This window comes from Penicillium manginii (genome assembly GCF_028828005.1).
Source record: "Penicillium manginii strain IBT 31320 chromosome Unknown utg000002l:1.0-5564898.0:1.0-5567710.0, whole genome shotgun sequence".
Classification (NCBI taxonomy): domain Eukaryota; kingdom Fungi; phylum Ascomycota; class Eurotiomycetes; order Eurotiales; family Aspergillaceae; genus Penicillium; species Penicillium manginii.
Genome location: NW_026643103.1, coordinates 537,885 through 551,150, shown reverse-complemented (window position 1 = coordinate 551,150; position 13,266 = coordinate 537,885). Strand labels below are relative to the sequence as shown.

General features: G+C 46.0%; 6 protein-coding genes across 6 annotated transcripts; 1 reads left to right on the top strand and 5 right to left on the bottom strand.

Annotated features, from left to right (window-relative positions):
* Positions 1-268: 268 nt before the first annotated feature.
* On the bottom strand, positions 269-2,319 carry N7533_001495 (uncharacterized protein; the record flags this gene model as incomplete). The annotated part of the gene is made up of 5 exons (XM_057098145.1): positions 269-1,092; positions 1,163-1,367; positions 1,418-1,609; positions 1,675-1,967; positions 2,079-2,319. 5 exons carry the CDS (start codon positions 2,317-2,319, stop codon positions 269-271), a joined length of 1,755 nt encoding a protein of 584 aa, XP_056963281.1.
* Positions 2,320-3,792: 1,473 nt separating this feature from the next.
* N7533_001494 (uncharacterized protein) lies at positions 3,793-4,926 on the top strand (the record flags this gene model as incomplete). Its single annotated transcript, XM_057098144.1, has 1 exon — positions 3,793-4,926. The coding sequence occupies one exon, from the start codon at positions 3,793-3,795 to the stop codon at positions 4,924-4,926; it is 1,134 nt and encodes a 377-aa protein (XP_056963280.1).
* A 130-nt stretch (positions 4,927-5,056) lies between these two features.
* Positions 5,057-6,434, bottom strand: N7533_001493 (uncharacterized protein; the record flags this gene model as incomplete). The annotated part of the gene is made up of 4 exons (XM_057098143.1): positions 5,057-5,819; positions 5,874-6,000; positions 6,061-6,190; positions 6,264-6,434. 4 exons carry the CDS (start codon positions 6,432-6,434, stop codon positions 5,057-5,059), a joined length of 1,191 nt encoding a protein of 396 aa, XP_056963279.1.
* A 3,709-nt stretch (positions 6,435-10,143) lies between these two features.
* On the bottom strand, positions 10,144-10,688 carry N7533_001492 (uncharacterized protein; the record flags this gene model as incomplete). Its single annotated transcript, XM_057098142.1, has 2 exons — positions 10,144-10,603; positions 10,675-10,688. 2 exons carry the CDS (start codon positions 10,686-10,688, stop codon positions 10,144-10,146), a joined length of 474 nt encoding a protein of 157 aa, XP_056963278.1.
* A 374-nt stretch (positions 10,689-11,062) lies between these two features.
* Positions 11,063-11,994, bottom strand: N7533_001491 (uncharacterized protein; the record flags this gene model as incomplete). Its single annotated transcript, XM_057098141.1, has 3 exons — positions 11,063-11,219; positions 11,285-11,362; positions 11,426-11,994. The coding sequence occupies 3 exons, from the start codon at positions 11,992-11,994 to the stop codon at positions 11,063-11,065; spliced, it is 804 nt and encodes a 267-aa protein (XP_056963277.1).
* A 554-nt stretch (positions 11,995-12,548) lies between these two features.
* Positions 12,549-13,227, bottom strand: N7533_001490 (uncharacterized protein; the record flags this gene model as incomplete). Its single annotated transcript, XM_057098140.1, has 2 exons — positions 12,549-12,702; positions 12,908-13,227. 2 exons carry the CDS (start codon positions 13,225-13,227, stop codon positions 12,549-12,551), a joined length of 474 nt encoding a protein of 157 aa, XP_056963276.1.
* Positions 13,228-13,266: the final 39 nt, after the last annotated feature.

Here is a 13,266-nt window from a genome sequence, read left to right as displayed (position 1 = left end):
ACTGGCTAAGGCCTTCGCTCCGGATTTTTGTTCAATATTATATTATTCCTTTGGCGCCCGGGCGCTCAAGAAGATAAGGTAACTGGTAAATCTTTGAGTAGCTCACCCCGCCATTATACATGAACCGAATATTGCCCTACCTAGGTACTAGACACTGTGATATTTGAGAAGCCTAAGCTCTACCATGAGTCTAACCAACTCAAATTCCCTCAATCTTCAATCCGCAATCCATCGTCGTCATGAAGAAGTCGTTCATGCCTGATTCTTTTCAAAACAGGATAGTGACTCCCATTAAAATGGCAGTGAAGAAGATCGAACCTCCAAGTGAGGTTGAAATAGTCATTCCACCACTGGATGATGTAGAGCTTCCACTGCTGCTGGGAGATGATGTTGATGTGGCCGTGCTGTTTGTTCCATCCAGCTCGGCGCTGACCTGAGCCCATAGTAGCTTGCAGATGGAAAAGTCAATCTCGCCAGAGGTACTTGAATTACCAAAGATCATTCCCGGGGTATTCAAGCCTGTTGATGTGATATTGAATTCCGGCCATTGAATAGCGTCGGTCGACGGTTTGCCATTCTCCGCCATCGCATTCCACAAGCTGATCATCTCATCGCTCAATTTGCGCTCAGATTGCGAGCTATTGCAGGTGTAGTTCTCTGTAGGGTAGCTGAAATCCAAGTTGCTGAATACGAATGGTAATTCAGCAGTATGAGCGGCACCAAGGAATGCCAGATTATCTCCAATGGGAGCCAGTGTATCCAGCCATGCACAAGAGGAATTGTGAGTGAACTCATAGGCCCATGCCGCATTACCATTGCGCGCAGTACTCACGGCACTCTGATATGTCGGACATTTGAAATGTGCGTCTGTGAGGACCTGGGCAATGGCCTTAAAGACACCGGATCCTGCTGTCAACCCGAGTTTCTTAACCGCGGATTCATACGCAGATAGAGGGTAATATTTCTCGATCGTTGAAGCTGCAGAGCCCCAGTCCCCTTTGAGAAAAGTCTCGTAATCGGCCGCCGTGAGGTTCGCAATGAGCTCCGGGGATGAATACTTCCCGATGGTGCTCAAAGCACCCTCCTGTTGATCTTCAAAGTTTGACGTGTTAGCCTTGATTCTACCATCCGACAGAATAAGAGAACATTGCAATGTACATACTGAAGCCAAAGACTGTCGGGACTTGTGCACCGCGCTGGAGAGGATTCTCTTTGATGATTTTGCCATCCACAATTGGCCAGAATTCAGGCGTCAGGCTATTGTCATTACCAATTCCATCTAGGCTCCCGATACCGGAATGCAGGTATGAATCGGAATAGAATGCCTTCTGAAGGTCGGCCGAAGATTTGGACCGGAGACATGATTTCTAAATCCAGGTTAGCCTAGTACAGATAAGACGGACAATTATTCACTTACGTCGTTGGCACTGCAATCAAGCTTCTTCGCAAATGACACACCGAGCTTTTGAGCAATTGTTTTATTGGTCAATTGGGGTAGAGCGATCGATTCAACCATAGCGCTCTTGAATAGATGAGGTGCTTCAGCAAGAGTCGCAAGAGTGTACACATCTGTGGCACCAGCTGATTGTCCGAAAGCGAGGACTTTTTTCTGTGTTGCCAAACCATCATTAGTTCAAGAATCCCGAGAATAGATTTGAAGCTCAATTGACGTACAGGGTCACCTCCAAAGGAAGAGATGCTTTTCTGCACCCATTCAAACCCACGAATAAGATCTTGTATCCCTTGATTGCCCTGGTAGCCGGCATCATCCAGTGCCAAAAAACCGAGGGGCCCGAGTCGGTAGTTCAATGAAACCACAATGTTGTCTTTCTCGGCCAAGTTACAGCCGTCATACAGAGGATATTCAATCCCGCCTTCGGTGTCGGATCCGCCAAAAGACCCAAACTTTGACAGGAAGTTTGGAATGTTTGGTTGCGTTAGATGGTGCCCAAATGTCCAGGTAGAGGCTATAGGAAGACAAATGCATTAACAAAAATTATCATTTCAGGTCACAAGTGCGGCTCACCAGTCTTCGGATTTGGTTCCGGATGGTACAGTTTGATCTCCAAATTGAATACAGGACGGAGCTGACGCAGTTGCGTTGAGTTTTCCGTGGCGGTATTTTTTGCTGTAGGCCTTGGGAGGTTCGAATCGCAGGTCCCCAACGGGAGGCTCGGCAAACGGAATGCCCTTGTAATAGACCGCATGTTCATTACTGCACTTTCCACCCTTGATAGTCCCAGCGTCAATGGTGACCGAGGGCGACGCTAGAGCTGTGACTACAATGGCCGACAGAGAAGTTGGAAGAAACAACTTCATCTTCGTTAATGTTGGAAGAGTCAAGTTATGATGAAGAAAGGAGCATCTATCGAGCTCGTACCCTGTCTTTTTATAAGGAAAGTATTAAGATTTTGCGAAGCCTGAGCTCGCAGCCCCCACCCGTGACTCTAAAGCAATTTGAGTCTAGCTCAACATCTCAGATACCCGATGTATCTCACATATGAAGATAATTCGCACTTCTATCTAGATTGGACTTAGTTAGGTGGATTACTTAAGAATATTTAAATTTATTACGGGGTACGGGGTACTTGTTAGCGCCGAAAAATGATACTGTATTCGGGTTAGTGTTGGCCCCCAAACCTCCAGGGCTACACTGACAAATTGCATCATCTTCTCCGGGCACTGGCCCATCATTCATTTATGTAGCCCTGTTGCTAAGCCCAGTGCCGATTACTTCGGTCGAATTGATGTTATGTTGCGAGAGCTGCCGGCACACGCATTAATTTAGTTATCAGAATCCTGCTATTTTTATTTCGCCTTGTCGTCCTAGTATAGTCGATGACCACATGTGAATGAATCCTTGGTGCCCACTGTATATTTTTGTTTTGTTTTTAACCTCCTCTCTAAGAGTGAACGCAGCACCATAAAACCTAGTTCCAAGGTTGTTGGGATCTGTCGCAAAAACCCGAATCGGAATGTACCTAGGTAACCATCACCTTTTGAAAACTGTGGGGCCCTATCATGGTGTTTTTGTTGGGGGCCTTTCAGCTCTATATTTTGGCCCCCAAGTTTTCCAAGGCTGCTAAGCAATACGGCTGAGCGAGTCTAAAAGTAGACAAGCTAAAAAGACGGTTTGGGCGGTGTAGGATCGACACTCCAGGGCTCCCTTGGCCCCTATTATCCGCCCAAGCAATATTTGGCCTCATCTTCATTTATTCAGAGCGGAACTCAAGATCCAAGGTTTCCAGTGCACTCATCCCAGGTTGTCCCCGTGGGTGGCCCGGTGGACTATTAATTCTTTGCCCTTTTTCTTTCTTTCTGTATCCACGATGCAGCGTGCAAATCGACGCAGGAAATATAGTAAGCGGTCGCTTAATGGATGCCGAACATGTCGGTAGGTTGTTGACCCCATGTGGACAATCAATCCAATAGCTGCCCCGCTGGTATTCTCGATCGAATCCAACCACCACTATACTGACTGGTGGGGTATGCAGAGTGCGACACGTTAAGTGCGACGAAGCCCCGGGGATATGCAATAACTGCCAATCTACCGGCCGTAAATGCGATGGCTATGATTTGCATCGCTTGGCTGCCAAGACGCAAAGTCTCACATTCCCCCGTAATACCTTACCCCATCTGGCGTGGACAACCACCACAGACGAGCGACGATGTTTTTCATACTTCCAGCGATGCTCAATACCAGGCCTCGGGGCAATCTTTGAATCTCCTCTCTGGAGCAGGATTATTTTGCAGATTAGCCAGGCTGATCCTGCCGTCTACCATGCCGCCAATATGCTTGGAGCAGTGCACGAGGATTCAGACGCGAACAAAATGCGCTTATCAGGGGAAAACCTTCAACGAGCCCGTCATCGCTTTGCAGCTCAGCAGGCCTCGCGATCATATAGCTACCTTTCAAAACGCCACACCTCGAACGACCCTCAGTTTAGAGAAGTGATGCTAGTATGCTGTCTGCTTTTTGTCATGTCGGAATTGCTACTAGGACAATATCAAAATGCCTTCCAACATCTACATGGTGGGCTTCATATCCTCAAGGAAACACAAGAGTCTCATCGAACACTCAACTTAGAAGATTCATTGGTCCGGGTATTTGAACGACTCGACATCGAATCCTCCCATTTCGGGTCGGGCACCCCATTCTTTTTCAACCACGTAGGTTTCAATGATGACTTGCACATTTCGGATGTATTCTCGGACATAAAGAGTATGGCCGATGTGCAGCGGAGTGTTACTTTCCTGCTCAATTTGGGAATTCCATTTCTCGCTCGATGCTGGCCGTTCTCCGCCGCTGAAGTCACATCTCAGTGCGATGAACTTGTCCAAAAGCAACAGGAAATTCTGTTCTACAATTATCAATTTCAAAAACGGTTCAGTTTGTTCTATCGCGACTCCTATCATACACTCAGTCGTCGCGAGCAGGAGGGTGTTGACGTTTCTCAGCTCCAGAGCCTTTCACAAATGCTCAGCTTGGAGACTTGTCTTATCAAAGGACCGATACCTGAAAACTTGACACCAAAATACATCTCCCTCCTATCGGCTCATCAAGCATTTTTGGCCAAGTTCTCCGATCGGCCAACATTGACTCTGGACTATGGTGTTCTCCCGGGTTTGTGGGTGGTGGCCTCGGAGTGTCCGGATTATGTCGTTCGTTTACAGGCAATCCGGGCGGTGGAAATGTGGCCACACTGCGAGGGAATCGTTAATTCCAATGTCATCGTCTCTATGGCTTTAAATAATCTAAAGAAGGAAATGTGGATGCATGGCCAGCCGGATGCTTCGATTATAGACGCTGAGACGGAGGAGGAACTGTCAAGATTCCTGCTTGATACATTGTCATCGGAAGAGCAAGCGGCGAATTGGTCATTTATTCGTGGAAGTGATGTGGCTCGTAGGAAGCTTACAGCGTAAGCTCTGGAGCTTTCAGATATGAAAACAGATCTCATTCTCCGCCATTTACGTATGAATAGTCTTGGTAAACTATAATCAAAATAAACTCGATATTGAACATACTGCTCATATTTCAACAATCATTCACCACTCATTGCAACTTGGCTTCAAAGAGAGCAGTGGACTGGCCGAACGAGTCTTCTTTCCAGACCTTTGCCACCCTAAATCCAGCGCTTTCCAAAAGAGTCACCCACTCCTTCTCGGTTCGTTCCAGCGAGGAAAAGATTTCCATCATATGTATATCGAGTGTTGCCGCAATTGGAGGAACATCAGAGCTATCAGGCATTATATGTTCATGAATGAACAAGAAAGAGTCCTGAGTCATGGCATCGTGGATCCGTGCGAGAGCATCAAGAGCTTGCTTGTCCGGGAAGTCGTGTAAAACAGTTCTCATATAGTACGCAACGGCGCCATTGATAGGTTGTTGCTCGAACATGTTGTGACCAATAGCCGAAATTCCCCCGGGAAGGGGATCCTTGATGGTATTGATGACCTGAGGGAGATCCTGTAAGACGAGCTTTCCAGTGAGATTTGGAAATCGCTTCTGAAACGCGATAATATCATGGCCGACACCGCCACCGATATCAACCAGTAAAACTTGATCCGGGGACGCATGTAGCTTTTCTTGCACTGGATATATTTCAAACCAGTCTGCGCCGCGATGTTGTTGGCTTTGAGTCATGACAGAGTTGAATACTTCTTGTTTGTCGGCGTTTTGGCTCAGCCATTCGAAATAGTGGCTCTCGGTATTATATGCAAGTTGAAAGGGTGCATGACTTGCGTCGTCTGGGCTTTGGTAGCCATTTAATTCAAAGTAATCAAAGAGCTTCACAGTTACCTGCATATTGTTGTGGCTGGGACTGGCTATCAGTACCTTCCATATTATAAAGATAGATGGGAATGCCTACAAGTGTTTGATCATGTCTCCGGGAGGTGACCCATTTCCCAATGTCATTGCCAGAGGCATTGGCTTATAAGATCCACATGCTGTTTGCTTGAAAATATTATGGGCGGACAAAAAGCGCATGATACGTTCTGTGAGATAATCAGTATCATTCTCCCCAAGTGATGCAGTTTAGGAGTAGGATTATCTACTCAGCAGGTTCTTGTCCCCCTTTACTTTGGAGGACAGTTCTTCTAGTGACAACTCTGCTCCTTGAGCTTCAACGAATGCATCAAAGACCCCCATCCCCTGGGATATGCGAATAACGGCGATACCATAGTGCTGCCAAGGGACATATTAGTGGATGTTTTATTGAGACATACACTATGTGTTAATTCACTCCGAGGACACGTACCGAGAAACAAATTCGTTGGAGAGGCAGTTGTGGAGGTTCCAATGCTTCTTGCAATCTATTGACAATTCCCACAAGCTGCATGCGCTCGGAAAATGGGATCTTGTCGGGATCTGGATGATTTGCCAGAGCGGACGCCAGGGTAGAGGTGAGATCGGACAATTCACCTGCCATTGTTGTTATTGGAAACGGAAATAATGAGGTTGAATATTCTAAAGGTGCTGCGGGTTATCGAATATAGGAGTGATTGGCAGTCTTTATATTTTACTCTTCTTTACAACAATAGAGGCCTTGGATATAAAATCCGGGCCCTACAACAAGTGGTCGCTTTAGTCGACGAATCTACCAATCGGGCATGAGCTGCGAGTATTAGCTCATCTTGGCCGTTCGACCTCCACGTTTTGGCAAATCACAACGTCTCGATGAATGAAATTGTGGGTCTGTGGCACAATTTTAGATATCGAGACCGTATTTCAAGGCGCGAGCGATTTGACATTCCATCTACACACGCTTTGTCCAATAGATTTCGCATCAGAATACTTGTTTCCAGGCCGTGGGGTTGTTTCCGGGCTTTGGTGCTTTTTCCTGGTTCCAAGTGCTGTACACTGTGGCCCCGGGAGATTCCTACTGGTGAGCTGCGTCTTCCTTTGTTTTTAGTATTGCAGCAACGAATTAAACCCTTGGAAGCCCCCTTTCTAGCTATATGTACTTACTAGGTAATTTATCTTATTTAGTCAAGATGAGGGGTCAGCATGAATATAAATGCGTAAGGTTTTGGACTATTCGCATTCGAGTTCTTATTCCTCATTCCCAGGCCTGCATTTAATGTAACATTGTTCTCGGCTAAACAGTGAACCTTTACAAGTGGACGTTGATCACCTAAACATCCAATCCCACCTCTCACTGGCACTCGCTGTCCGAGGCTTACAGACGGTAAAACTCGATTTGAATGACTTCCTTAATCAAGGAGTCAAAAAGCGGCCTTGCTTAAAGCTTGCGTATTATCTTCCCATGGGAGGAATTCGACATCCAGTGGTCTGTTTCCCATTTGCTCATTTCGATTTTATTCGTATGGCTGCTTCATCCAAAAGATTTCAACTCCATCTTTCGCTTCCAATTGCTATTTCCCTCAGCTTTCGTTTCACGGTCAATTCGGGCGACGAGCATTTATTCAAGTTGGCAGAGCGAGCTGTGAACGATGTAGAAGCTAATTCCAATCTTTCCTAGTATTTGAGCACTCCTTCAGTTTGCTATCTTCCTCTCCGCCCCATGGCCCCTTTGTGCTACGTATATGGATGAACTAATGGCATACTGCAGCCTCATCTTGATTAATATTAATGATTCGTACCTATGGATCTGTTAAAATCAATTCTTTCGGAAATCTTGTGACTAGGATTGTGGCTGAATTGGTATTCCTTCAAAAAGTAATTATCGAGATGTCTACGGAGTAGACTAACAGAATTCATGTTGTGGCGGTGCAAGCGTGCCCAGGTAGGTGGGGTCCAAACTGAAATCCTTTAATTTCCCGAGGTCTTCCCTTCTTATTTATGCTGGATTCGGTCGGTTTATGCTGCTGTACTAATGCTGAAGCCGAAAATTCGATCTTTCTGACCTACACCGTGACACTGGACAGTACCACAGGGCTTGAAATCCACCTACTACCCGGGTAAATTATTTAATACACTTTCATCAACATTTTTTGAACGTCGGGTTCAAAATTTTGCAGAGCTTGATCTAGCATCTACTACAGGCCTATTTATTGAAGTTCAAAATACTGGAAAGACAAAGTTGGATCAATCATCAATATTCATAGAATTGTGGATATAGTGATCATCAAATTTCTTGTACATAGGACTGAAAATTTGGCTAAGAAGACATGGACTTCCCATGAACGATATCCTTAATTACCTTTCTTTTCAGCATGCCTTTATATCTGGCTTATTGTCAGCCGAATCTGCTCTTTTTCCGTAATCAGAAACGACTGAGATCAAGCTATCCAACTGAGGTAGAAAACAGAGGGCATATCGAATGAAAATTCCCACTAGAAAAAGTCGAATCGCCTTGAGGCCAGCTACATTGGATGTCTGGTTTGATTCCGGACCAAATCAAAACAGAGACTCCCAAATGGCAATGTTATACACAGTCACCAACGACGCCCCCCCCTAGTCATTCCAAATTGAGAGCCAGTGTATATTTTCTCGAAAAGATCGATCCGTTAAAAGCCTTCCAATCTCATTCATGTTTAATGTAGGCAGCAGGAACATAAAGATGTAATTCGGGGCCATCACTAGTAGAGCCTGCGTTCGCGAAAGATGTCTTTCATTTCGGAGATCATTATGTTTGACCACAAGTTCCGGAAGAATCACCGCAAAGAAAACAAGGTTTCTAAGCAAAAAAAATCGGTAAACGGTTTGTGGACTTTCTTTCCGGTATCCAAGAATGCAGAGTGCGGACCAAGTTGTGATGACAATTAACATGGCCAGCCATATCCTATAATCATTGTTCAGCTAAAATTTTGGAAGCCATATTGTTCATAGAAAACTTTTGAGCAACGGAAATATTCAAGAGTCACTGACATTCCTCTGATCTTATTTGTTTTCTGAACTATGTGTTTCAGGTTCATCCGAGTTCGGGGGGGATCCACTAGCATGGTGAGACGATTCAGCTTCGCGAGGCCCAAAAGGAGAAATTTTCTCCTTCCCAGATTCGCTCATGTTGACAACTTTAAAATAGAATGGGTTGGAGAAATTAAAAGAAATCCAAGGTGAAGGAAAACTTGAAGCGATTGAAAGGGAAAAGTTTCATACCGTGGGGGCTATTCTTATTAATTTTTGGGAACTATTTATAGACATCCGGGCAGCCCCTGCTAACTACAGGATGCGCCCCCATCTACTAGGGCTTGCTGCCGCAGGCGTTTGATTAGTTACTATCCTCCCGTGCCAAGGACAATACAAGTTGCGACCGGGGATGGATTTGCGCGTAGGTAAAAAATGTATGATACTCAAGTCAAGACAAAAGCCATAGAAAACGTATTGGTCTAGCGACGCAGGGTCAGCAGGGTACAGTCCAGCTTACATGACAATATACATTTTATTACCGTATGGCAGTGATGAAATTTCTAGATCTCCTTCCCAGCCTTTATTCTGCTCCGATGTGGCATCTTGCTCGATGAGTGAGGCAAAGATGTGAAGAAGTCCACGGCCCAAATGCTACATCTACATTATAGGCAGTTTTCATTTCGCCAGCAGGCTTGAAGGTACGTATCTACTACCTTCTGATCGCGACACTCAATAGAGCATACTATTTTCAATACTTCGAAGTTTGCATTCCTCGGATAAATGCCCAGGTGTACATCTGAAATTTTGGCTCTTCAAAGAAGAGTTCTGGCAATACCGTAAAGCGGCCAACCGTTGATTCTTGGAACACGAGTAACATAGTATCTTCAATTTGGCTGTAGCACTTGGGGGGGGGGGGGGCGACAATAACCTAAATTCTGACGCAGTTCGGAGGAAGCCCAAATGGCGGTCCATTCAGTAATGACCATTCAATTCCATGCTCACATTTACCACTTCCACTCGCTGGGATCCTTGTTCCAGTCGGGGAATAAGGATTTTTGACGGGCAGGAACCTTCACCATATCGAAAAAGCCAGCCAACCTAGTAATCTCAAGTCCCGTTTTGGTGCGGCATCACTCCATTCGCGAAATCCGACCCAGTAGCCATTTATAGAGTATAGTTGAGTAAGCTTCCAACTATCACGAATGAGATAAAAGACAAAGGCAGGAGTTTCAGAGAGCTTTACGTACAGAGTTTTTGTTCTTGAATGCCAGACCAGATTGCGAGCGCAACAGAATCTAGGCCAAACACCAGCGTACAGAATGTCGCTAATTATTCCCAGTCAGTGTAGATCTCGTACCCAGAAGAAGAGATATGACATACTTGAAATTTCGCATGAAAGCCTTCTGGATTGGATCTCGATCCTCTTTCTTGGGGAATGACTTCCAAAAGCTTGTAGCGGCCCCAGTATTATCACCTAACTGTATTCCAGAAACCTTTTTCCAAACAACGTAGGTCAGGAACCCGCCAGGAACTGGCATGTTGGCACTCTGCGTCGTTTCCTGATATGCAAGAAGGCTTGGGGTGGCCTTCGACGCTGCATCATGGTCCCTCAGGATCTTGAAGGCGACAAGCTCCTCGGGCGTGACAGAATTATTGGCCTGCATAGCGCGCTTTTCAGGTGGGGCAAACTCGGTGTATGTGAATGGAAGCAGGACATAAATAAGCACAATGCCTAGGGTCTGCGGATACGCCGCCGAGCCCGAGAAGCAATTAAGAAAAAATTGGCTTCGTGCTTTTGGGCTCGTCAAAGTTCCTCCCACGACTTTGAAATCGCGAATCGCATGAATACCTAGCACCTAAAAAGCAACATTGAAGAGCAGTCTTGGGTCAAACCTTCAATTTGGAACTGGCCACTTCTTGGGCCTAATCCTAAGGTTGCACAGAGCCCTCCTTGAACCCTCTCGTACTACTACCTACCTAGGTAGGTGCTAGTAGTATGTATTCAGCGATTCAAACTGCGACTCTACTCCAGGGCTGACTCGACTCGACGGGAGCATCCTACAATCCCGGATACCCGTGTAATTCTTAACAATGATCTACACTATCAAATATCTCTCGGTAGCGGATGAGTAGAAAACTACTCAGGGTTCCCGTATGCCGCATAGTGGGAAGTGTCACCGTTCCAGCAGAAAGGAAAACGAAAGAGCCCCGGAGGGCTATCGTGAAGAGAAGAACCAAGCTCTTCTAACGAATCCATTCCTTTTTGTTCCCATTGTATTTGCGATCCAGTGGGGTTGGGCTGCCGGAAGGAACACGCATGAGATCAAACACAAAATACCATTCCTCAGTCATGGGCTTCTCTCTCCCGGTCTCGCTCCAATCTCGGAATCCGATCCAGTAACTATGTAGTAGAGTGTGATTAGCTCCCAGGTGTTTTTGATAAGATCAAAGAAAGAGATCACATACAGCGTTTGGGTTTGTAAGTTCCACACCAAGTTATTTGCGGAAGCGAACTCAGGCAGGATACCGACGTCGCGAAGCGCGCTGATTATTAATCTAATTAGTTTTGAACATTGGTATTTCCTGGAAAATAGCAAGATAACTTACTTGAAAGATTCCTCGAACTTTTCACGGATCAGTTCTCGCTCCTTCTTGCTTTGGATGTCCCAGAACCATCTAGCCTTTCCAGTGTAGTCACCTAAGCGGATCCCGGATACCTTCTCCCATACATAGTAGATAAGAAAGCCACCAGGAACCAGTAGGTCTCTCCCTTGCTCCACTTGCAGAGAACCGATGAGACGTGGGGTGCACTTCGATGCCGAATCATCTTTACTGAATAGCTGAAATGCTTCCAGCTCTCGGGGAAGGTAACTTTGCCTAGCGTGTTTAGCAAGTTCTTTGATGGGAGCGAAGGCAGTGTCTTTATGCGGGATCTGGAGAAAGACACGCATAAAAGCCTTCGTTGTAGGTTCCTTGTCTTTGCTGCACTGCATCTTGACTGAGACGTAGGAGGGACAGTTGTTTCTTGCTTCCAGTGCGAAGATCCGGTGCTCCCGCTCGCTGAGCAACCGCTCGATTTTCCAGCGGCTCATGGGATCTTTGAGTTGGATAACCTTCCCAGCCTTGATGAGCTCGCTGGCTGGTCCGAACCAGAATCGGGATATTGGATATTCCATTTTGATGTGACAGCAGAGCGCTTGAGAGTGGAACTGTAGTGTAGTAGGTGGTTGTGGAGAAGGTTTGATTGGGTAAGAAGGCAAGTCCCCCTGCAAGGCGGAGAGGTCTAAGTAAATAGTGTCCGTAATGGTGGGAGCGGGTCACGTCATCAGAAATCAACAACTGCCAGAAGCGGCGTCATTTAGATACTCTTCAAACAAGGGGACTCAGATGGAATGCGGTGTAAATACTAGTAGCCCCGAGCTGTATTACGTAGCGAGTCTCTAAATAGATATCATCAACACACCCATACTGCCTCAGATGAGGACGGTCTGAGAAACCATCGTTATACGATAAATGACCTTGAAAGTTGAAAGGAGATAGTAAAATTTTGATTGAACACAGAGATCAAGCAAGATTGGAAGTAGAAAAGTAAAAAGATAAACGAAAGAGAGTCCTGATCAAAAACAAGAAAGAATTCTCCGTACGCCGTCCAGTGGGAAGTGTCGCCGATCCAGCAGAAAGAGTAATAAAGAAGGGTCCATTCCCAGAGCAGGGAAGAAGTCAATTGGATCTAAAACTTCCATTCCTTGGTATTCCCGTCCCAGTCAGCTTCCAAGGGTTGTTGGCGGGGAGGAACCTTGACCAGGTCGAAAAAAGCCAGCCAGCCCTTTCTCACGTTCCTTTCTGGCCTGATGGCACCCCACTTGCGAAATCCGACCCAGTAGCTAGAAAGTACAGTTGAGTTAGCCTCCAAGTATTACTAGCTCCAGATAACAAAGATGAGGGGGTTCACATGCAGCTTTTTAGTTCGTGCATGCCAGACTAGGTTGCGAGCGTAACAGAATGCAGGCCAGATACCAGCTTCTTGGATATAGCTAATCACGTTCCTGGTTAGTGCAGATCTCGTATACAGAGATGAAAATAATTTACTTGAAAGTTTCCAGGAAAGCCTTCTGGATTGGAGCCCGATCCTCTTTCCTGGGGAATGATTTCCAAAAGTACGGAGCGGCTCCAGTAGAATCGCCTAGCTGTATTCCGGGAACCTTCTCCCAGACAACATATGTCAGAAATCCTCCAGGAACTGGCCAATTGTCACCATCTTGTGTCTTTTCCTGAAAGGCGAGAAGTTTTGGGGTGACCTTCGATGCCTTTTCATGAGCACTAAGCATCTGAAAGGCTGTGAGTTCCTCGGGCGTGAATGATGTATTGGCCTGCTGAGCACGTCTTGCCGGGGGGGCAAATTCGGTCATTTTGAATGGGAGCTGAACATAAATGCGCATAAAGGCTGA